Here is a 24,350-nt window from a genome sequence, read left to right as displayed (position 1 = left end):
TGGGCACAGTATAAGACACTGATTCACAGAGGTAATTTTCAGGGTGCCAAGCGGGTTGCTCAGAGTCCAGCCCCCTAACTGTGCAAGCTGCAGTTCGCACGGTTTTCTTCTCCGTCCCCCCACCCCCTTGCCGTCTCTGGGAATAGTTCTGACGCTGCCCGGGCTACCGTCTGGAAGGCGCTGATTCACCCCCGGCTCCCTCTGCCGGAGCCGACGCGAGGAGCGGCCGCAGCCCCGGCCACCTAGTCAGGGCCGGCGTCTGGGCCCGGAGCAGCTGCGTGACACGCTGCACCGGCTAGCCCCGACGCTGTGGTAATTCAAACTGATCTCATCGCCGGTCGTCACGACACGCGCTTCCTCGCTTGCACGCGGCGTAGCGTGAGAGGCCCCGGGGGCAGCCGCTCGCTCACCCCTGAGTCTTCAGGGAGACGCGCCCCGCTGGCCCCTTGGAGGCCCGCGATGTAGGAAGTCCCTACTAAGTCTAATAACGCCACCATTATCTTTCAAAAAAAAAAAAATCGTCGAACGTCAACAAATAACCTCCCAAGCGTTAGCCTTCGCCCTTTTCGGCCTCATTGGGCCCTGCCCCTCACCGCCCCCGGACGCACATCTGCCACTCGCTCCGAATTCTGGAGTAGGCGCCAGGTCGCCGGGGTCAGTCGCCCGGCAACACCGCTCGCCTCCCGCGCGCCCCGGGCGTCAGCGCGCGCCGGGTTCCCGGCAGTCGGGGCGCCGTGGGGGGGAGGGGGCCTTCCAGGGTCTCCCTGCCTGGGCGGACCGCTCGACTCCTGTCTGCGCAGTACGGGCAGGGCGGGGACCCTCTCCACCCGACCCCCCGGCCCATGCGGCTTTGGCCCAAGACCCCCCACCACGGAGCGGCCAAGCTTGGAAGGCGCCAAGCAGGCGCCGCTCCTGCTAAGGAAACCGAGAGGGGTCCGCGGGGCGAGACCAGTTCCTCGCCGGCGCTGCTCTTCTCCTTCCCCCTGCCCCCCGAGGTGTTTGCTTTACAGCAGCGGAGATGGAAACTTTCTGGCTTTAAGTTGAGGGCACCGCCCTCTCGGTCAAAAGTCGGTGGAGGGCGCGGTGTGTCGGGAGCCAGGCGATTCAGGGATTCCTTGCCGGATTACTCGGCCGGGTCGGCACGCAAGGAGGGCTCGGTGCCCGACAGGAAGCCCGGAGCGAGCACGGAAGCGCCGAGAGCAGGCGGCGGGGGCGGGGCCGCCGCCGCCGGGGTTGCGTGACCTGCCGGCCAGCGGCCGCACGCACTTCGTGCTGGTGGCTGCCCTCTGCAGCCTGGCCGGCCGCCGCCACCGCCACGGGGCGGGAGTCGCAGGTGCCGGAGGGCGGCGCCGGGTTTCCACTTTTACAACCCCAGCCGGGAGAGGAGTCACGCTATAATTCTGGGAAACGGAGTGAGTTCACCGGGGAGGACACGCGTCTCCTTCTTATCAGGACGTCGGTAACATTCGGTAGTAAAACCTGCTCACACAGGATGTAATAGACGAACTGGGAACCAGAGCTGCTTAATCAAGTAGCAGTCACGCCGCGGAAACTTTACAAAGAAAACTTCAAGAGGCATAGGTGCGGTTCGTGTGACGTGCTTACACAAGAACACATCAAGGATGGCGGCTTTAGGAGACAATTTTGTCCACTTTGCACAAAAATGAGTAACATCGTTGGGATTCTGTGCATGCTGTCATTCCTCCTAGAAGTGTTCTTTCCGGTGTTTTATTTTAAAATCAGAAGTGCCTGATTTCCCTGGCAGACTGACTGGAGATGTCTTCTGTATGGCGATTCAAGAGTCCCAAGAGCATTTAAAAAATAAAAGGTTACAGACTTAAGACACCGTGTCAGGATCATGTAATCAAAAGTGTTTTTCGCTCAGATATCTATGTGTTACTCGTTTGTTTGTGGATTAACAGATAAATCAAATTTGGAGAGCAAATCAAAAATATTAACACCAAAACCTTTTAACACACAAAACCATTCCACTGGAGCAAAAGTTTTTAAAATTACACATTAGCTTATTTGCTATTAACTATACTTTAATTTGGTGGCTCTAAGCTCTCATGTATTTCCCTATTATTTTTATCCTTAGACCTAAGCTGCCTAGTTACACACACATTTATTTTTGTTACACAAGTAACATTATTGAAGAGGGGGATTCTCCTGGGTTAGGATACCTACCATAAAATCTTAGGAAGTTTTTTTTCAAAATACACATATTTACCTCCCACTTACCACATGTGTAAAGAGAGAGCAAGAGTCACTGTTCAGTTTTAGAATGTTTTCATAGCTAACTGATTCTTAAATGTATGTAGGGATGTTTATTTCATATGCCCAGCACCCGCCTGATACAGAACTGCCCCTCAATGATGAAAGGGAGGTTCATCATGTGTGGCTTTGCCTACCTGATCCTCACAATTGGTCAGGAAGCATGTACTTGGTATCTCCTAGTTTTAGCAGTTTGATCAAGGGATTGATGTATAATTTAAGGTATGCCAAAGAGTCACTTCCTAGCATTTTCCCAACTGGAGGTTGGGAACAGAGCCTCCTCTTTCCCCCTTGATGGCAAAACCGGATTGTTGGCCATGTGCAGAGACTGTAAGAGAATGGAACCAACCATCATTAAGTGGTAGATTCAAAGGGCTGAGACTCGTCGACTTTTTATAGTTCAAGAATTCATACCTGAAGTTCTCAAAACAGTCCTGTTTCCTGCTTTTTTAAGCTTGGTTATTCAGCTCTTGTGTTGATTCTGTGAAGTGCTCTGGCATCCTAAAATATACATTTGTAGAAATAAATAACAAAATGTATATTTAGAATGCTATTTGGAATACTCTATTGGGGATTTCTAATACTATTTTTAACTTGCTTGGGACATTAATCACCAAAGAACTATATCATCATTTCTGATAGGTGCACAATCCTGATATTTGATCTATCCATTTTTTCACATTTTGGATTTTCAAATTCTTAAACATTATAAATGAGACTGCAGTGAACACTAAATATATATACCAATAAGAAAGAACCTTCCCAGAAGCTTCTAGCAGTCTTCTCTTGGACCCTCTTTGATCAGAATTGGCTCATAGGCCCATTTCTGATTTAAATCACTGGCTAAGGGTAAGGGGCTAGCAGAATTGACCTAATCTGAGCTGATTCCTGGATTTAGGCTGATTCACTTGTGCTTGAGGGGAATGGGAGGGTAAGGCGAAGAGGTTTGGATTCTTGAACAAAAGGAAGAGGGGGCTCAAATGTCCACTACAACAGTTTTGAACATTTCAAGGTGTTTACATCATAAGTGTATTACCCTAACATTTTTGACCCTAAAAACAATGTTTAAGGGTGCTATTACTCTAAACCCTTGCAAACCAGGGCTACTAGAAATATCTTACCCTTTTTCATCTGTTTAATAGGTTTGGTAATATTATTTGATATATTTTTTTATCAATAATTCATAAGAAAATATCTTTAAGATGATTCACAACTCATTTAATGGAATTAAATCATTCTATTAATAGAGATATAACAAAATGATGAGAAAGTTGCTATAATTTGATTCATGTAAATTCCACTGCTACCTAAAATTATAGGTACCAAAAAATGAATTTCATTTTTACAAAGTAGGATGAAATCACTTCTGCCAATCACTTATCAAAATACATATGAATTAGACTCTTAGATGCTTCATTAGAATCCTATAGAAATCTTAGAAATAAACTATAATTTCATTAAACTAGCAAATTCTACAAAAGCTATTTTTTAAATATATAAGGCAGTTATCAATTTTCAGTCTTTGAATTCATTAACATTTATTATAGGCTATATATTGGATGCTGAGAGTTTAAAGAACTCTCAGTGCCATATATTTAAGCATCAAATTCATTACAAGAGTTTTAAGTCAGTGCCAGGGGAGCTTTATTTTATTTGTTTTAAAATATGTTCATGAAAGTAAATGTATCTTGGAGCTCTAATGCACAGCGTAGTGACTACAGTTAATAATACTGTACTGTATACTTGAAAAGTTGCTAAAAAGATAGATGTTAAAAGCTCTTATCACAAGAAAAATTTGTAATCGTGTGGTAATGAATGTTAACGACTTATAGTGAGTGTTTCACAATATATACAAATATTGACTCATTATGTTATATACTTGGAACTAATATAATATGATACATCAGTTATATCTCAAAAATAAATAATTTCATGTAACAAATATTAAACTATATTTGGCACATAGTACATTTTTGGCTAACACTATTAGTAAACAGGCCACAAGAGAGTATATTTACAATCATTAAAGTTTTCACTATAGTGCCTGACTTACTTTTAATATTTGAGAGCTGACATTTATCACTTAAAGAACTAATACCTCATTGGGAATTTCATTCAATAATTATATTCTTAGGGCTAAAAAGAATTCATTATAGAATTTATTATTGCATAGATCACAAGGCACATTTGAAGTCCTAGAGAGAGATGCTATTTAAACATTGTGACATTCATTTTATTACATACTTAAGGTTTATACTGCACATGGGATAGATTCAAAAATATGCAGAGCAAAGACCCACAAATAGTATTTTGTGGCCAAAGCCACCTTTAGATCAGTTATTTGGAATTCAAAATATACAAAGTAGGGGCATCTGGGTGGCTCAGTCGGTTAATCGACTGCCTCTTGATTTTGGCTCAGGTCATGGGCCTGCTTGGGATTCTCTCCCTCTCTCTCTCTTTCTCGTGCTCTCTCAAAATAAATAAAAATAAAACATTAAAAAAAAAACACAAAAAATCCAAAATATACTAAGTAGCTTTACAAAGGAGTCTACAACTTTAAATGTTGATTAGCAGTTAAGAAAACAGCAGTATGAAAAGAAATCTAATCCACATCTTGGTGAGAATAAAATGTGTTGGGGTGAGTAAAATGAAGCAAGTGGTCACTTGTAGCTGACACTTTTTTGAAAACTGGAAGCTATATCAGAAAAGTTTTGAAGACAGTAAGTCTAAGACGAAGTTTCCAGAACTCAATGCTTTTTGAGTATTTACATATATTACTAATCCATAGTAGGTCTTTTGGTCACTGACTGGCTGGCAGAGTCAACTGACATAATACATTGGGCCCAGGTGCTTCTGCTTATACTTTCAGTCCAAATACCCTTCAGTGCTCATATGTTGTTGGGTCATGCCCTTGGCCACTTCCATCATTTGGGTAAAAGTAAACAATAAGTGCCATCTGACTGAGTTACGTCTGGAAGGGTTTTCAATAAGTGTGTATGCAGTGTTTGGCAAACAGAAATGTTAGCTATTTAAAAATTCTGTAGTTGCATTGGATAGAACTCAGAAATAGCAGTGAAAGCCGTGGTTGCTTCCAACCTGGGAGGCCTGTCTGCAACCATTTTATTCAAACTTTTGAGGGAATAGTGTGGTACTGTGTTCTGGTTCACAGGATAAAAATAAAGTTGGGCTAACTGTAATTTTGCCATGCTCCCTTGGTACAGTTTTGAACTCTGAAATTAGCAATTTTGGGCAGACTTCCTTGTATTTTTATCAGAATTGCATACAAAGTACATGTTCTTCCACATGCCTTTTATGGAGGGAGGGGAAGGGAAGAGGAAGGGAAATAATATTGCTTACCAAAATGAATGGGATGAATGACAGTGCCTTGCTGGATCAATATCTTAGGTACATTCATAATAGAAACAAAAGCACAGACACTATGTTCTCATAAATGTTAATACTACAACACAAAAGTCTGCAGACATCATGGAAAGCCCTCATTAGTTACTTTACAGAGGTTCTTCTCCCAAAACTAGGCACTATATTTTTTCTTTCAGGGGTCATTGACCTACAGGGTAAAAGAATAATAAAAAGTCACAGAGGAGGTAAAAAGGAACTTAATTTGGTCACCACTAGCTTACTTTTAAAAGTCACAGTAAACAGTGAAACTTAGCTGATAAAAACTTTAAGAACAAGTGGCACCTGGATGGCTCAGTCAGTTGAGTATCATCAGATTCTTGATTTTGGCTCAGGTCATGATCCCAGGGTGGTGGGATCGAGCCCTGTGTTGGGCTCTTCACTGGGCATAGAGCCTGCTTGGGATTCTCTCTATCTCTCCCTCTGCCCCTCTCCCATGCTCTCTCTTTCTCTCTAAAAGAAAAAAATTTTTTAATAACAGAATAACACAAAACTTTATTCAATATGGCCAATGATGGGAACATTTTAAATTCTATTTCAGTTCCAGTATGGCCAATAATTGGATGAATTAAATTAGTGGAAAAACAAAAAAGACAAGGAAAGAACCCAGAGAGGGGGAGAGAGAGAGAAGGAGAGATTGAGATCAGTGGAAAGCCAAGAATAAACACAAAGATCCTGGGGAGGTTTACAGAATTACTTTAAAAAAAAAATCTATTTCGTAACGCCCTGTCACAACTCTTCACCTGTGCTGTGGTCCTCAGGAATAACACCTTTCACTGCTACTTTTTAACTTGTTTTTAAAAGCTATTCCTTACAATCTATCAATGTTCTTTATCCTTGAAATTCTTACTTGGCCTACCAGTGTTCAATAGAATTTTCTCTGATGAGGAGAATGTTCTACATATGGGCTATCTGAGGCCGTGGTAACATGTGACTACTGAGAAATTGAACTGTGGCTAGTGCAATAAAACAACGAAGTTTTTTATTTCATTTTAACTAAATTGTACAGTCGCATGTGGCTATCTTATTGGATAGTGCAGGTCTAAAGGACATTTATGATGTGGACACTTATGGTGGAAGGAAAATTGGTCTCAAGGCCAAGGTAGAGATGACAAAGGACAGATGAAATTAACTCTCAGAATGAATTAACAGCCTTTCAGCTGCATCTTCTTGTATTCTTGAAGTGTTTCCTTTCCTTATATACACTAAATAATGAATATTAATACTAATAATCATACTACTCACCAAATTAGCTTAAGAATCATCTTGCTTTAGATGTGCAATTTCTGTTCCAGATAAAGCAGTAGTCGATTGAGATGAACTCCTTTTTTTTTTTGGTGTGTGACCTATGTCTAAACCTTCCATTGTTGAGAACAGTCCTATCTTCACTGTCCCTCAAAGAAACATACTGAACATGAATAGTTGTGAAAGTTCTTTGTGTTTCTTATAAGCATTCTATACCTGACCATTTCATTGGCTCCCCTCCACTCCCCTAATCCTCTCTTCAAGCCTCTAATTATTGTTTATCTTTCTCAGATGAAGAAAAATGCTCTTTGAGGAGTGGAAACTAAGTTGTTGGCAGGCAGGCAAAATATCAGCCAGGTTACAGGTACAGGGTACATCAGTCTCCAAGACTTTCAGTGCTTTGAAAACAGGCTTTTAGGAGTGTTCAGTACTTCATGCTGTCATTTTCACTAATAAACAGCTATCATCAGCAGTTTGACTACTGTTTCAGCACTGCTCTGCATCATTTGATCACCTCTAAATCTACAGGTTTTTAAATAATTTTCCAATGTTTATTTTTGAGAGAGAAGGGGGGTGGGGGGGTGGGGAAGGGCAGAGAGAGGGCGACACAGAATCTGCAGCAGGCTGCAGGCTCTGAGCTGTCAGCACAGAGCCCAATGTGGGGCTCAAATCCACAAACTCTGAGATCTGGGCTGAAGTCCCTCGCTTAACCTACTGAGCCACCAGGGCACCCCAAAATCTACAAGTTTTAATTCACCTTCTTTGTACTTCATTCAGTGGTAACAAGTTTCTTTCCCTGCTGGTAAGCCATAGATATTTTTTCTTGTAAGAGCTACATTTTAAAAAATGTTTATTTATTTATTTATTTCAAGCAGGATCCACCCTCAGCACAGAGCCCCAAGTGGGGCTTGGTCCCATGATGACGGTGAAATCATAACCTTAGCCCAAATCAAGAGTTGGCGCTTAACCACTGAGCTACCCAGGTGCCCCTGAGCTGCATTTTTGACCTCGTGTATTCAGGAAAGATTGGGATTATTAATGACTCACTTGAAAATCATACCAATAGCTGTCCCTACCTGGGTTAGTCACAGAGCATCACCCCTTTCTGGTATACAATGCTCATCTCTTAGTAGTAGGTCACTAATAAATACTTGCTTTATGAAGGAAAGTACATCAGTGGTAAGGGTGAGCAGCCTTCTATGAATAAACAACTTGTGAGTAGGGGGTCTCAAGATACCTTCTAAACTAAGCCCTTATGTCTTGACTACTTTGGGGCTAGGATGAAAATTTTAACGCCTTCCCAATTGCCTTCGCTGCAATGCCCAGCTCTTCCCTTTACACCAATGTCCTCTACAGGCTTCTCTTCTTTCCACTCAAGAACAGTTATTGCCCACTGCTGTGTCCACCACACGGGCTCTAGAGCCTGGGGTCAGAGGTATACGGGACTTGGGCCTCCACTGCGGGTACTGTCTCTCTGTAACCTAGTCTGGGGGCTAGGGACATCTCCCTCTTTCCCAGCAGCCTCTACCGCAATCTCAGTCCGCCCTCCTCTCCTTTGCCCTTTATGACCCTTCCCTCCTCCAGCGCTCAGTATAAGACAAGCTCTTTTCTCTGTACCCCACCGTCAGCTTTCTCGCTTCCGCCCGGCGCGTGTAGCCCGGGGAGGGGCAAGGGAGCACCCTCGGAGTTGGCGAGCGGCGTGGGCCGTGACGTCAGCGCGCCCTGACGTTGAGCAGACGTGTAGCACGGTCTCCCGGGAGACCGGGAAAGCCGTTCGCACTCGGAGTCGAGGTCTAGGTGAGAGACAACGAACGACTTCCTTGAGCCCGCCGCCTACCCAGACCCCCGGGACGCAGTTCCGGAACGGAGGCGTGCTGGCACTGGGGGAGAGGGCCGGAAAGCTGAGGCGCGGAGGCGCGGCGAGGGGCCGGGCCCCCGAGCGTCCCCTCCGCCCCTCTCTGCGGCCCCTACACGGCTTCCGCCAGGCGTCCTCCGCTCTCCCAGAGAGCGCGGCTCGGCCTCACCCCCGCACCCTCCTCCTTCCTCCTCCTCCTGCCACAGCAGGTCCCGAGGGTGCGGGGTTAGGAAGGGACGGGTTTCCAAACCCTTCCAGCAGTTTTGGCTGGCCTAGCAGTTGGTTTCTATTTGGCAAATCCTGCCTCTTCAGGAATGTCTTACAGCGTGAACTCCGTTTCACCTGACCCTGACCTGCTCCTTTGCGGGTGATTCTCGCCGGGGGAATAGTTCTTTACAGAAGGGCCTGAAAGGTGAACGTGAGTTAATGGCCCAAAGTGACACTGCTGTGAGGGGAAGGGAATCGGAAGTGAACAGTCAAGGACGTTTCTGTATTTTCGATATCTTCATAAGTCTGTTATGAGAGCAGGTTCACAAATACATAGCTGCTGCCAACTTCCCCACATTTCTCGTGGAAGGGCAGTCTACATGTATGTAATGTGAAAGAATAAAATAAACTAGTTTGATAAAACATGCAAAATAAGAATAAAGTAAAAAAATTAAAAATTGCCTTGTTGCCGTAGGTGAAAGACCTTTCTCTTTCTTGAGAAATTTCATAAATTTGTGAATGCTTCTTATATTCCTTTAATATGTATGCAAATCTTTCTAAAGACCCAGAATATTTTTCTTGAGGACATGGGAGCCACCTCTTAAAAATGTATACATCAAGGAAGACTGGTCCCTGTTTTCTTGATCTCCTTTGGGAGTTTTGCCCTAGGCTCCTTACTTTAGTAACCACCGGCTTTATTACAGGGATTTGTATTCCTTAGAACAGTCTCAATTAACCAGCACAGAGAGCTATTTCAATTACTAGCTGATTTGGAAACGAACTATGAAAGTGTATAGCCCACTGTGTTGAGAACGAGTTACCTCTTTTCTTGAGAACATGTATGTAATGGATTGTATCTACATGGCCGTATAAAAAAAAGTGTGCTTTCTGTCTTCGTAGTCTCATTAGCAGATTGCCTCTGATGTACATCACAGTCTAGTTAAATGCTTATTCAGTAATAAAATTGTTTTCTTTTTGCATTGCGGAGAGATTTTCTGGGTGGGCAGTATTTAATTTTTAATTTTTCTTCAATCAGAACCTGCCAGATTTTTCTAGTTGCTATATAAGAAGGAATACCTTTACAGATAACTAAGGTACTAAACTAATCTGTTCCACTGGTCCTTTGTTTATGCTGCCACTAGACCCATGCTCTCAAATAATTTTATGGATGGAATTTAAAAAGGAGATTTAGTTGGCAGTTTTAGGGAAAACAGTACTCCCAGTAGAGATTAATTAAGATGATGCCATCTTATTTACTGATGGTAAGTCATTGTAAAATGGCAGAAGAGAGAATAATGAGCCTTCTGTGAATAACGAGCTCCTGCCACATCAGAGTCTCTGCCAAACGTCAGATTATTATGTACTTGGCTGTGTGGGCCTGTGTTAGCTATGGCAGTTAAACTTTACCCCCATAGTTACCTCTAGTTAACTTTACCAAACACACACTTATGTTTATATGGGAAGACAGATCATTAGTTATTTGTTTTAAACAGCAGCTCGTTAAAACAACGGGCTTTGTGCTAACACAAGGGGATGGGGAATTTTCTTTCCTCCGATGGTTGCACACCTAAAAAAACAACTGCTGCCACTCCAGGATTTTTGTTAACTGCACTTTCCCTGCCACCTCGCTGTGCCTGGATTGCTGTCTCTGATAGAGTACTGTGCCTCTCCAGTCTATCTTTGTGTCAAAATCATACTCTGATCAAAAGCAAACAGCTTGGAGAAACCTTCCCTAATTCACCACTGTCACCAGAAAGATAAGACATTTTTCTTTCCTGAGCTCCTTGATTGTTCCTTGTCTACCACTCACCCTCAGATGATCCTTATTGCTGTGGAATTGTGCCTGTATCATCTTACTCTGCAGCCCTCTCTCTGCCCCTCACTCCTTAGGTATATATATTAGGCATCTTTTCATGAGACTGGACCGTGTATTCTTTCTCCATATTTGGGAAAGTTAAAAAAAAAAAAAAAAAACAAGAACCAGGGGTGCCTGGGTGGCTCAGTCGGTTAAGGGTCTGACTCTTGATTTCAGCTCAGGTCATGATCCCCAGGTTTGTGAGTTCCAGCCCTGCTTCAGGCTCTGCACTGACAGTGAGGAGCCTTCTTGGGATTCTCTCTCTCTCCCTCTCTCTCTGCCCCTCACATGTCTCTCTCTCACTCACTCAAAATAAATAAATTAAAAAAAAGAATAAAAAATGCTCCCTCCATTCATCTTCTGTATTTTATGAAAGTAGAGATAGAATTTTATGTTGAATTGTTTTATTAGGAAATGAAAATTTATTTAGGCAGAATATCTGCATACAATTATATAAATGTTCATCTTGAGTAAAATTAGCACTTCTCATGGTTTGATGACTCTTCAGTGCCTGTGTATCATATTTAATATGATAACTCTAAATATTATTTTGTACTTCATCCTTTAAACCAACATTCATGTCACAACTGTTTTTCTTATCTGCTGAACTAAAATACTATATTTAGATATTTTTCTATTAGGTGTTTGGAAAAAAACCTTAAAAAAAGAAAACAGAAATAAATGAGTCTGTTTAAAATTTTAAGTAACATTTAGGGGCACCTGGGTGGCTTAGTTAAGTGTCCAACTTCAGCTCAGGTCATGATCTCACAGTTGGTGAGTTTGAGCCCCATGTCAGGCTCCCTGCTGACAGTTTGGAACCTGCTTTAGATTCTGTCTGTCCCTCCTACACTCATGCTCTGTTTCTGTCAAAAAATAAATAAACATTAACAAAAATTAAAAAAATTAAGGGACATTTATTCTGTATTTGCAAAGCAAATAATTAGTAGTAAACCACCACAGAAATTACAATTAGACTATCAAGTTCTAAAGGAGGAAAATATTTCTAACTCAGTCATCTATTATCTTTCCTGTTTAATTGGCCTATTGGTGATTGAAAAAAGCCCAGTTGTACCTTTTAATATTGAGTTGATGAAATAACAGTTAAAAGTTATCACCATTCATCTCCGACTACTCCAAGAATTTGTATCTTTTGATTTGAATTTTATTCACATAATTTCAATTCTGACCATTGCCATCAATGTTTTTAGATTATTTTACTTCAGAGCTCCCTCAGTATATTTTGAGGAATTATGGATCGTCACACCCCCCTGCATGCATTACCTGAAGAAATCCAAAAGGTACGATATTATATTGTGTTATTACAGCATAACATTAAGAGCATTTTAAAGTAGATATAAAACCTGGGGTAGTGATTTCAGAGGTTTTACATTTATTTTGGTCAGGGTATCTACAATGAATTCATGGAGTGGTAAGGGGAATAATCATAATGGCCAGTGCAAAGAACGTTTGACCTGTGAGGGAAGACATCTGTAATTTCAGCACAGTATTTGACCAGGTGTTTGCAGAGCTCTTGTGAAAAGAGGGCCTCAGGAATGTCCAAATACTATAGTTAGATTTTGGGGGGCAGATTTTCAGGAAAAAAAAACTTGCTTGAAAAATGGAAATAAATGGGTCTGTTTAAAATTTTAAGCAATCTTTATCCTGTATTTGCAAAACAAATAATTAGTAGTAAAACATTATAGTAACTACAGTTAGTTTGTAGCTTTTTGTGATGCTAAGTTTTTGTGTCTTTCTCCATTTAAGGGTCTTTCAATTTGACCTCAATTCTTGCCACTTATCATGTACCAGACACTGTTTAAAACCCTTTCATATATATTAACTCATTGAATCTGGTTTCACAGTTTATATCTGTCCTCAGGCAGAAGCATTTATCCTGTATTTAATTTGGCAATGCATGCATTGTTAACAGTATAATTTTTAAAACATCTCTTTGAAACTGATTGACAAATTGTGAATTAAAACCTCAAACATTAACTATCATTAGTCATTGAGGTTTTTCAGTAAATCTATAGTCAACTCTTAATTAACCACCAATCCGTTACTTTTTAATTAAAAATTGTAGTCATCCCTCAGATATGCTTTTATCCTCTGTGCATGTTGCTCTGGGCTGCCTGTTAGCATTAATCATGCCATTGATTTAACTTAATGCTTAGTGTTACTGCATGTCTTTCAGATTTATGTAAAAACCAACCTAGCAGGAACTGGAAGGGGAAAGCCCAGAAAAAGACCTTTTAAACCATTGCATTTCATTTGCTTCACCTTTTAAATTAGACGTGAGAAATAGTAAGTACAGAGAGAGCTTAGTTACGCTATGCTTACCTGAGAAATAGTGCTTATATGTATTTGAAGACATGGAATATCCTTTTCTCCCTTAACTAATTCCTTGCAAATACTAGGCTGGTATAGTAGAGATTAAAAGAAACAAAACAAAACAATACATACTGCAGATCCCAAGGAAGAGGATATATAATGACATGAAAAAATAACTCTAAAAACAGTGTATGATTTAAATGTCATATAAGGTAGTAACTTCTTTGATAATGGACAGGTGGGGGAGGAATCTATCATATTGGATGGTCAAGGGAGGAGCTTTGTGTGGGTTACAGAGGTGGAATTGGCCCTTGAAAGTTGAGTATTTCTATAGACAGAAGGAGAATAGGGCATCCTACACCAAGGTAACAGAAGCTTAATGGTGAAAAAAAGCTGGCCAAGTTAGATATGTATTTATTTTGACAAGATTTTTGTGAGAATTGTAGAATGCTTTTTTCTCATGGCTAAGGTACTAGATAAGTCAACTGTTTAAAAATGATAAAACCACACCTTTCACGAACATACAGTTCTGTTCCCAAGGCAGGAGTGGTGGGCAGCTGTCCATATAGTGCAGAGGGAGGACATCAGGAGAAACTCAGCTGCCTAAGTCCCTACAGTTATGTTGATTGTAGTCCTGATCCTGCTGAATGTTTAGAACGGAAAGTGCTTCTCTGCACTTTTTCAAACACAAGTTAGATACATTTATACTACAAATATTTATCAAGTGCCTATTATGTGCTAAACGCTGCTCTGGGTACTTGATTATAAAGCCAACAAAAATGTGTACATGTAGCCACAGCATTTTAAAGCATAGTCTAAGAATAAGGCAGCTATTTCTTTTTCACAACTTCTTACCTATGTCTGATTTATCTAGATTGTCCATAATGTAACTTGTTAAATTGCTTACTAATCATGCAGTGTATCTATTTAGGCAACTTGCATACATCATTCCATACAGAATCATGTTAAATAGATATATGGCTTACAATGCTAATAGGAATACCTCAGATTAGAACCATTGCATTATTAAGATGAAGAAAACAAATTAATTTTTTCCACAGTGGCTTTGAAATTGTGCTCATTTCTTTATTGGATGAACAAGTACCTGAGGTGTGTGGGTCAGTAGGTGGTGACAGGTCTTTCAAAGGCTTTTTTTTTTTTTTAATTGTTCTTCTGTTAACTTTCTGTGTTTGTTCTTACGCTGGCTCTTCTTTCTAGAAAAGCCTCTGTGATGTACCCCCCCCCCCCAGTGTATATAGGCAAGGAAAGTTAGTGTAGAAGAGAAGGTGAGCCTTTCCTCTTTATTCCTTTTTATACTTTTGCTATATGATCTGGAAATAGATGGTTGATAAACCACATGAAAGATACATGGTAAGGAATGTGAAGATGTACTACACTGTATTATTAATAGCAAAACAGGTAGTACTAGAAAGAGTTGCAAGTAAATGTAGAGGTGGGGGCAAGTGTGGAGAAGAATGCTGATGACAGTCAGTTGTAGTGCAAGAATCCATTGCCTGATTAGAAGCCTAATGTTAAATCACACCCTCCCCACTCCCCTTCTCATCTTCTTAGGAAGTCGTAGAAAGAATAAAGTAATCTTTTGACTCCCATTCTTAAATCTTTTTGCTTTTTGTCATAGTTTCTGACTCAGCATAAGACATCCCTCAGACTTCCATATCCCTAAGTCGCAGAAGATGTAAAACAGGCTTATGTGTTGGAGAGCAGGACTACACTTGCCCCGTTTGTCTGCTTCCAGACTCTACAGTTCACTTCTGTGTGTATTAGACCGTATCTCTGAATCTACTCTCTCTCTCTCTAGACTGAGCTAAGTCCTACCTGTCTCTGACATCTAATATCCAACAGCCTTGCTGGAATTGTCATCCAGCATTCTGGAAGCAGAATGAACTTGTTCTATGTTTAGGATTCTATTACAACAATTGAAGACTTAAAACAATACTTCTAGATCAGCAAAGTAATAATTTTATATTTATTCCCCTCCTGAATGTCAACTGATGTTATAGACATGTGGACTTCTCTTTTTAGAAAAAAAAAAAAGCAACGAACAACTTTCCTTTTGCTGTTTTTGCCAGGGGACCTATGCAGAAGTCAAAACAACTCCAACAAACTGTGGAAAAACTAGTTATTTTGCGAAAGTAAAACTGATCTCTTGTTTTTTTTTAATGGTGACAAAATGAACACTTGTAATAGGATTTTAGCTTCAGGAGATATTTATTACCACAGAACACAGAGTAAAATAAAGAGACCGAGTTGTTTATTTTACAAAACACAAGTGGCGGTGCAGGCTGGAGTGCACACTGTTCTTTCTGGGGTAACAATCCCTTTCCCTAGCAGTAACAGCTCATTTCGTCCTGTTTCAGTAAAGTAATTTTAGTACTTTGGAACTTGGAAATTTATTCAGAATAACAGTTTTATATTTCCAAGCACAGATTGTCATTGCCAGAAAAAATAAACGTAATTTTCCAGGTCATTTTGGGCCACTGTGGCTAGGGTCAGATTTTGTATTGAATTAGAGTAAAGGAAAAAGAAAAGAGAATATGGTCATAGAAATGTTAGCACTAGCATCCTGGAAAAGTAGTGATATTTGTATGTGGATGCGGGTATGTGTGTTGTGTTTTTAAGCAATTATAGTTTTAAAACTTAATGACAAAAGAAATAGGAAGATATGTAATTTTTGGAGAAATTACTCTTTTACTATTATGACCTAAGATCTTGAAAAGTCTGCATTTGTCAATTTGTAGTCCAAAGTCTTTTTTTTTTTTTAGTTCAAAATACTTATGTTGGCTGGCCACAGAGGGTCATAGAGTCTACTAAGGGGAGGCTTTCCAGTGGAAAAATAGGTATTGGAGGAAGTACACTTTAGAAGCGTATTTGCATAAATATGAGTGTGTCATGTATAATTTATGTATGAAGCCAACGTTTCTTAGAATTGTTCAATAAAATTTCTTTATGGATTTATCTATATTTTAGTCCCAGATTGATTTATTTTCATTTTTATTATTTTACAAGTAAACTTCTTATTTTGAGATCATTGTAGATTCACGTGAAGTTGCAAGAAATGATAGTAAGAAATGCCAGCTTCTTCTTCCCCAGCTTCCCCGCCTTTCCCCATGGCCTCCAGTGGTAACATCTGGCAAAACTATACTGCACTCTCACAACCAGGATATTGACATTGATACAGTCAAGATATGGAACAGTTCTATCAGAACAAGAATTCCTCATATTGCCCTTTTATAGTTACATTCACCTCAAGCTACCTTTTCATATACCTCCACTACCCCACCTCCCATCCCCAATTCATGACCCTTGGGAACCGTCGATATTCAGTAATTATGTCATTTCAAGAGTGTTATCTAAACTGAATCATGCAATATGTAACCCTTTGGGATTAGGTTATTCACTCAGTGTAATTCTCTGGAGCTTTATTCAGGTTGTTGCATATATCAGTAGTTTATTCCTTTCTGTTGCTGAGACGTAGTCCACTGTATAAGGTATTGCACAGTTTGTTTAACCTATTAAAGGACATCTGGGTTTTTTCCAGTTTTTGGCTATTATGTATAAAACTGCTGTAAGTGTTTGTGTATATGTTTTTATGTGAACATATGTTTTCATTTTCCTGGGATAAACGCCCAAGAGTGCAATTGCTAGGTTGTACAGTAGTTGCACTGCATATTTAGTTTTTTAAGACACTGTCAAACTTTTCCAGAGGGCTGTCCCATTTTACATTCTTGTCAGCGATGTATCAGTGAGCCAGCTTTTCTGCATCTTGACCAGAACTTCATATTACCATTAGTGTTTATGTTAGCTTTTCTGATAGATATATGGTGATAACTCATTTTGGTTTTAACTTGTATTTTCCTAATGGCTAACACTGAGTATCTTTTCATATGCCTATTTGGCATCTGTATCCTCTTAGGTAAAATGTCTCTTCATGTCTTTCAGCCATGTGTTTTCTTTTTCTTTTTTCTTAATTTTTTAAATGTTTATTTTATTTTCTGAGAGAGAGAGAGAGAGAGAGAGAGAGAGAGAGAATGCAGGCATGTGCGCAAGTATATGCGCATGAGTAGGGGAGGGGCAGAGAGAGAGGGAGACAGAGGATCCAAAGAGGGCTTTGTGCTGACAGCAGTGCCCAATGGGGGCTCGAACTAATAAACCATGAGTTCATGGCCTGAGCCCAAGTCAGACGCTTAACTGGCTGAGCCACCATGTGTTTTCTAATTGGATTTTCTTTTCTTTTTTTTTTTTTATTTAAATAGTTTATTACCAAGTTGGTTTTCATATAACACCCAATGCTTTTCCTTGCAAGTGCCCCCCTCCATGACAGACACCCCCTTGCCATTCCCCCCTCCCTCCTCAGCCCTCAGTTTGTTCTCAGCATTCAAAAGTCTCTTAATTGGATTTTCTTAAACTGTTGAGTTTTGAGAGTTCTTTGTGTAATCTAGATAATAGTCCTTTGTCAGATATGGGGTTTGTAAATATTTTTTCCTAGTCTGTAGCTTGTCTTTTCATCTTCACAGGGTCTTTTTCAGTTTCAAATTTTGATGAAATCCAATTTATCTTTCCATTTATGGATCATGCTTTTAGTATCAAGTATAAGAATTCTTTGCCTAGGAAATCCTGAAGATATTCTCCTAGGGTTTTTTTCTTCTAAATCATATTTTTATGTTTTACATTTAAGTCCATAATCATTTTGAATTAATTTTTGTATAGGGTATGAGGTCTAGGTTAAGGTCCTTCCTTCCCTCCCTCCTTCCCTTCTTCCTTTTAACCTATGGGTATCCAACTGTTCCAGCACCATTTATTGAAAAGGCAATTTTTCCTTCACTGAATTGCTTTTGCATCATTGCAGAAAATCAGTTTGGCATATTTATGCAGATCTATTTCTGGGTTCACTATTCTATTCCTTTCACCTATGTGTCTGTCCCTTTGTTAATACCTCACACACAGTCTTGATTACTATAACAATATGGTACATATTGAAATCAGGTAAAATGATTCTTTCCATTTTATTTTTTTTCAAGACTGTTTTAGTTCTTCTCATTTCTTTGTCTTTCCATATAAATTTGAGAACAATCCTGTTTATATCTAAAGAAAACATCTTGCTGAAATTTTGATAAGTATTACATTAAGCTTATATAATATAAATTTGGAGATAATTGCTATCTTTTATATTTTGAGTCTTCAGTATGTTTCTCTGTTTATTTAGATTTTCTTTGATTTTTTTCCATCAGCATTTTATACTTTTTAGCACAACTACTGAACATATTTTGCTAGATTTAAGCCTAAGTATTTCTTTTTTGAGCAATCATTATTGGTATTATATTTTTTATAGTTTATTATCAAATTGGTTTCCATATAACACCCAGTGCTCATCCCAACAACTGCCCTCCTCCATGCCCATCACCCATTTTCCCCTCTCCCCTACAACAATCAACCCTCAGTTTGTTCTCAGTATTTAAGAGCCTCTTATGGTTTGCCTCCCTCCCTCTACTCAACTATTTTTTCCCCTTCCCCTCCCCCATGGTCCTCTGTTAAGTTTCTCCTGTTCCACCTATGAATGAAAACATATGGTATCTGTCCTTCTCTGCCTGACTTATTTCACTGAGCATAACACCTTCGAGTTCCATCCACGTTGCTACAAATGGCCAGATTTCATTCTTTCTCATTGCCATACAGTAGCCCATTGTATATATAAAACATCTTCTTTATCCATTCATCAGTTGATGGACAGTTAGGCTGTTTCCATGATTTGGCTATTGTTGAAAGTGCTGCTGTGAACATTGGGGTACATGTGCCCCTATGCATCAGTACTTTTGTATCCCTTAGGTAAATCTCTAGCAGTGCTATTTCTGGGTCATAGGGGAGTTCTATTGATAGTTTTTTGAGGAACCTCCACACTGTTTTCCAGAGCAGCTGCACCAATTTACACTCTTACCAACAGTGTAGGAGGGTGCCCTTTTCTCCACATCTTCACCAGCATCTAGAGTCTCTTGGTTTATTTTAGCCACTCTGACTGGCATGAGGTAGTATTTCAGGGTGGTTTTGATTTGTGTTTCCCTGCTGATGAGTGATATTGAGCATCCTTTCATGTGCCTGTAGGCCATCTGGATGTCCTCTTTGGAGAAGTGTCTGTTCATGTCTTCTGCCCATTTCTTCACTGGATTATTTGTTTTCAGGTGTGGAGTTTGATGAGTTCCTTATAGATTTTAGATACTAGCCCTTTATCTGATATGTCATTTGCAACTATCTTTTCCCATTTTGTCCGTTACCTATTAGTTTTACTGATTGTTCCTTTACTGTGCAGAAGCATTTTGTCTTGATGAGGTTCCAAAAGTTCATTTTTGCTCTCGATTCCCTTGCTCTCAATTCTCATGAAAGTCAAGAAAGAAATTGCTGAGGCTGAGGTCAAGGAGGCTGTTTCCTGCTTTCTTCTCTAGGGTTTTGATGGTTTCCTGTCTCACATTCAGGTCCTTCATCCATTTGAGTTTATTTTTGTGTGTGGTGTAAGAAAGCGGTCTAGTTTCATTCTTCTGCATGTTGCTGTCCAGTTCTCCCAGCACCACCTGCTAAAGAGGCTCTCTTTGTTGCATTGGATACTCTTTCCTGCTTTGTCAAAGATTAATTGGACATACATTTGTGGGTCCAATCGTAGGTTCTTTATCCCACTGGTTTATGTGTTTGTTTTTGTGCCAATACCATACCGTCTTGATGATGATAGCTTTCTAGTAGAGGCTAAAGTCTGAGACTGTGATATGTCTCATTTTGGTTTTCATCTTCAGTCTTCCTTTAGCTATTTGGGGTCTTTTGTGGTTCCATACAAATTTTAGGATAGTTCTAGCTTTGAGAAGAATGCTGCTGCAATTTTGATTGGGATTGCATTGAATGTGTAGATTGCTTTGGGTAGTAATGACATTTTTGACAATATTCTTCCAATCCATAAGCATGGAATCTTTTCCCATTTCTTTGTGTCTTCTTCAATTTCCTTCATAAGCTTTCTATAGTTTTCATCATACAGATCTTTTACATCTTTGGTTAGGTTTATTCCTAGGTATTTTATGGTCTTTTGTGCAGTTGTGAATGGGATCTATTTCTTGATTTCTTTCTGTTGCTTCATTATTGGTGTATAAAAATGGAACTGATTTCTGTACATTCATTTTGTACCCTGTGACTTTGCTAACTTCATGGATCAGTTCTAATAGGCTTCTGGTGGAGTTTGTCAGGTTTTCCATGTAGAGTAGTATGTCATCTGTGAAAAGTGAAAGTTTGACTTTATTTTTGCCAATTCTGGTGCCCTTTATTTCTTTTTGTTGTCTGATTGCTGATGCTAGGACTTCCAGCACTATGTTAAACACCAGTGGTGAGAGTGTACATCCCTGTAGTGTTCCTGATCTCAGCGTAAAACTCTCAGTTTTTCCCCATTGAGGACGATATTAGCTGTAGGCTTTTCATAATGGCTTTTATGTTTAAGTAAGTTCCTTCTATCCCGACTTTCTTGAGGGTTTTTATTATGAAAGGATGCTGTATTTTATCAAATGCTTTTTCTGCATCTATTGACAGGATCATAGGGTTTTTATCTTTTTTTTTTTTTTTTTGTTAATGTGATGTATCACATTGATTGATTTGCAAGCATTGAACCAGCCCTGTAACCCAGGAATGAATCCCACTTGATCATGATGGATAATTCTTTTTATATGTTGTTGACTTTGATTTGCTAGTATCTTGTTGAGAATTTTAGCATCCATATTCATCAGGATATTGGCCTGTAGTTCTCTTTCTTTGCTGAGTCTCTGTCTAGTTTGGGAATCAAAGTGATGCTGGCTTTGTAGGATGAGTCCAGAAGTTTTTCTTCCATTTCTATTTTTTGGAATAGTTTGAGAAGGATGGGTATTAACTCTGACTTACATGTCTGGTACAATTCCCCAGGGAAGCCATCTGGCCCAGGGCTCTTAGTTGTTGGGAGATTTTTGATAACTGATTTGAATTCTTCACTAGTTATGGATCTGTTTGGGTTTTCAACCTCTACCTGTTTGAATTTGGGAAGTGTGTGTGTGTGTTTAGGAATTCGTCCATTTCTTCTAGGTTGTCCAGTTTGTTGGCACATAATTTTTCATAGTATTCCCTGATAATTGCCTGTATTTCTGAGGGATTCGATGTAACAAATCCATTTTAATTCATGATTTTGTCTGTTTGGGTGCTCTCTCTTTTCTTTTTGAGAAGTCTGGCTAGCGGTATATCATTTTGTTTATTTTTTTGTAAAGCCAACTCTTGGTTTCATTGATATGTTCAAATGTTTTTTTGGATTCTATATTATTTATTTCTTCCCTGACCTTCATTATTTCTCTTCTTCTGCTGGGTTTGGGGTGTTCTTGCTCCTCTGTTTCTAGCTCCTTTAGGTGTGCTGTTATATTTTGTATTTGTGTTTTTTCTAGTTTCTTGAAATTGGCCTGGATTGCAATGTACTTTCCTCTTAGGACTGCCTTTGTTGCATCCCAAATAGTTTGGATTGTTATATTTTCATTTTCACTTTCATTTGTTTCCATATATTTTGTAATTTCTTCTCTAATTGCCTGGTTGGCACATTCATTCTTTAGTAGGGTCTTCTTCAAGCTCCATGTTTTGGGAGGTTTTTCAGACTTTTTCCTGTGACTGATTTCAGGTTTCATAGCACTGTGATCATTTATTGAAGGCTGCTTTATGACCCAGTATGTGATCTATCTTGGAGAATGTACCATGTACACTCAAGAAAAAAGTGAATTCCATAGCCTCAGGTTGTAGAGTTCTAAATATATCTGTCAAATCCATCTGTTCCAGTGTGTCATTCAGGTCCATTGTACTTTAGAGATTTTCTGTCCAGTTGATTTATCCATTGCTGTCAGTGGAGTATTAAAGTCCCCTGTAATTAGCACATTCTTACCAATAAGATCGTGTTTGTGATTAATTGTTTTCTGTATTTGGGTGTTCCTGAATTCAGTGCATAGATGTTTATAGTTGTTAGCTCTTCCTGTTGGATAGACCCTATAATTATTATATAATGCCCTTCTTCATCTCTTGTTACTGCCTTAACTTTAAAATCCAGTTTGTCTGATATAAGTATGGCTACTCCAGCTTTTCTTTGACTTTCAGTAGCATAGTAGATACTTCTCCATCCCTTCACTTTCAATCTGAAGGTATCCTCAGTTCTAAAATGAGTCTCTTGGGGTGCCTGGGTGGCTCAGTCGGTTAAGCCTCCAGCTTCGGCTCAGGTCAGATCTCACGTTTGTGGGTTCGAGCCCCGCGTCAGGCTCTGTGCTGACAGCTAGCTCAGAGCCTGGAGCCTGCTTCCGGTTCTGTGTCTCCTTCTCTCTCTGCCCCTCCCCCTCTCATGCTCAGTCTCTCTCTGTATCAAAAATAAATAAAAACATTAAAAAAAATTAAAAAAAATAAAATGAGTCTCTTGTAGATAGCAAATAGATGGAATTTTTAAAAAATTATCTATTCTGCTATCCTGTGTCTTTTGATTGGATCATTTAGTCCATTTACATTCAGTGTTATTATTGAGAAATATGGGTTTAGAGTCATTGTGTTCTTTTTAGGGTTCATGCTTTTAGTGGTGTCTCTGGTACTTTGTGTTCCTTGCAATATTTCCCTCATAGAATCCCTCTTAGCATTTCTTGTAGGGCTGGTTTAGTGGTGATGAATTCCTTCAATTTTTATTTAGGAAAACCTTTATCTCTCCTTCTATTCTGAATGACAGGCTTGCTGAATAGAGGATTCTTGACTGCATATATTTCCTGTTCATCACATTGAAGATTTCCTGCCATTCCTTTCTGGCCTGCCAAGTTCAGTAGATAGGTCTGTAACCACTCTGATAGGTTTCCCTTTGTATGTGAGGGCCCATTATCCCTAGCTGCTTTCAGAATTCTCTCTTTATCCTTATATTTTTGCCAGTTTCACTATGATATGTCATGCCGAAGGTTGATTCAAGTTATGTCTGAGGGGCATTTTGTGCCTCTTGGATTTCAATGTCTGTTTCCTTCCCCAGATTGGGGAAGTTCTTGGATATAATTTGTTCAAGTATTCCTTCAGCCCCATTCTCTCTTCTTCTGGAATATCGATATTGTTCCATTTGATTACATCACTCAGTTCTCGAATTCTCCTTTCGTGCTCCTGGATCAATTTATCTCTCTTTTTCTTGGCTTCTCCTTTTTCTATAATTGTGTCTTCTAATTCACCTATTCTCCCCTCTGCCTCTTCAGTCCGTGCAGTGGCTGTCTCCATTTTATTATGAACCTCATTTATAGCATTTTTTAATTCATCATAACTATTTTTAAGGTCCATAATCTTTGTAGCAGTAGCTTCTCTGATGTCTTTATGCCTTTTTCAAGCCCAGCAATTAATTTTATGACAATTGTTCTAAATTCTTGCTCAGTTATGTTGCTTATATCTGTTTTGACCAATTCTTTAGCTGTGACTTCTTCCTGGAATTTCTTTTGAGGACAGTTCTTCTGTTCGTCATTTTGGGTAGCTTTCTGTCTCTAGTCAGTTTTAAAAGCTTGTTATGTGCTCTGCACCTGTGAGTACTGCTGTATTAAAGGAGGCTCATAGACTGTCCAGGGCCTATCTCAGGGAGTGTTCTTTTAATGGTGTCTCTTGGTCTCTCTTTTTGTGCCTTTAGTTATTTTATTTCCTTACTTGTAGTGATATTTGGGACTCTCCACCATGTGTGCTTTGGCTTGTTTATTGAGGTAGCCCTGAAAAGGAAAACAGACAAATAAACAGGGAACAAAAGCACGCAGATGCACAAACAATCAAACAAATAAGCAAACCAAGAAAAAAAAGAAAAAAAAACACACAAAACCAAAACAACAAAAGATGAAGGACAGTCTAAAAGCATAAAACCAGACATCCCAGCTACAAATAAAGAGCAGGGTGGTGGCAGTGCTGATGGAAGAGCATATACAAAGAGAGAATGACGGGTGGGGAGAATTTGACATTGAACATTAACAAAGCAGTGAGACTAAAAGGCTTAATTCAGAGAGAGTAAAAGGAGAATATGACAGGAGGTGAGAAGGAAAAAAAAATGAAGGTAATGATACCCTGAGAAACTATATAGTCTGAATATTTCAGAGAGAGAGGAAGGAAGGTAAGGACGGAGGTGTAGAATATGTA

At 39.6% G+C, this 24,350-nt stretch overlaps 1 protein-coding gene and 1 long non-coding RNA gene across 2 annotated transcripts in view; one reads left to right on the top strand and one right to left on the bottom strand.

The window, feature by feature from the left end:
- Positions 1-2,390: 2,390 nt before the first annotated feature.
- Positions 2,391-8,611, bottom strand: LOC115292087. The gene is made up of 4 exons (XR_003908794.1): positions 8,554-8,611; positions 6,937-7,079; positions 2,689-2,775; positions 2,391-2,602 (listed from the first exon to the last, which is right to left on the bottom strand). It is a non-coding gene; the product is annotated as an uncharacterized LOC115292087 (long non-coding RNA).
- A 40-nt stretch (positions 8,612-8,651) lies between these two features.
- LEKR1 (leucine, glutamate and lysine rich 1) overlaps positions 8,652-24,350 on the top strand; it is a 186,476-nt gene continuing 170,777 nt past the window's right edge. Inside the window, exons 1-2 of the mRNA XM_029939996.1 lie at positions 8,652-8,733; positions 12,062-12,151. Coding sequence (XP_029795856.1) covers positions 12,104-12,151 — 48 coding nt within the window. The 5' untranslated portion in view covers positions 8,652-8,733; positions 12,062-12,103. The remainder of the gene's footprint in view (positions 8,734-12,061; positions 12,152-24,350) is intronic.

This window comes from Suricata suricatta, chromosome 5 (genome assembly GCF_006229205.1).
Source record: "Suricata suricatta isolate VVHF042 chromosome 5, meerkat_22Aug2017_6uvM2_HiC, whole genome shotgun sequence".
Classification (NCBI taxonomy): Eukaryota; Metazoa; Chordata; class Mammalia; order Carnivora; family Herpestidae; genus Suricata; species Suricata suricatta.
Note: the sequence above shows the minus strand (reverse complement) of the source record. Positions and strands in the feature narration are given on the sequence as shown.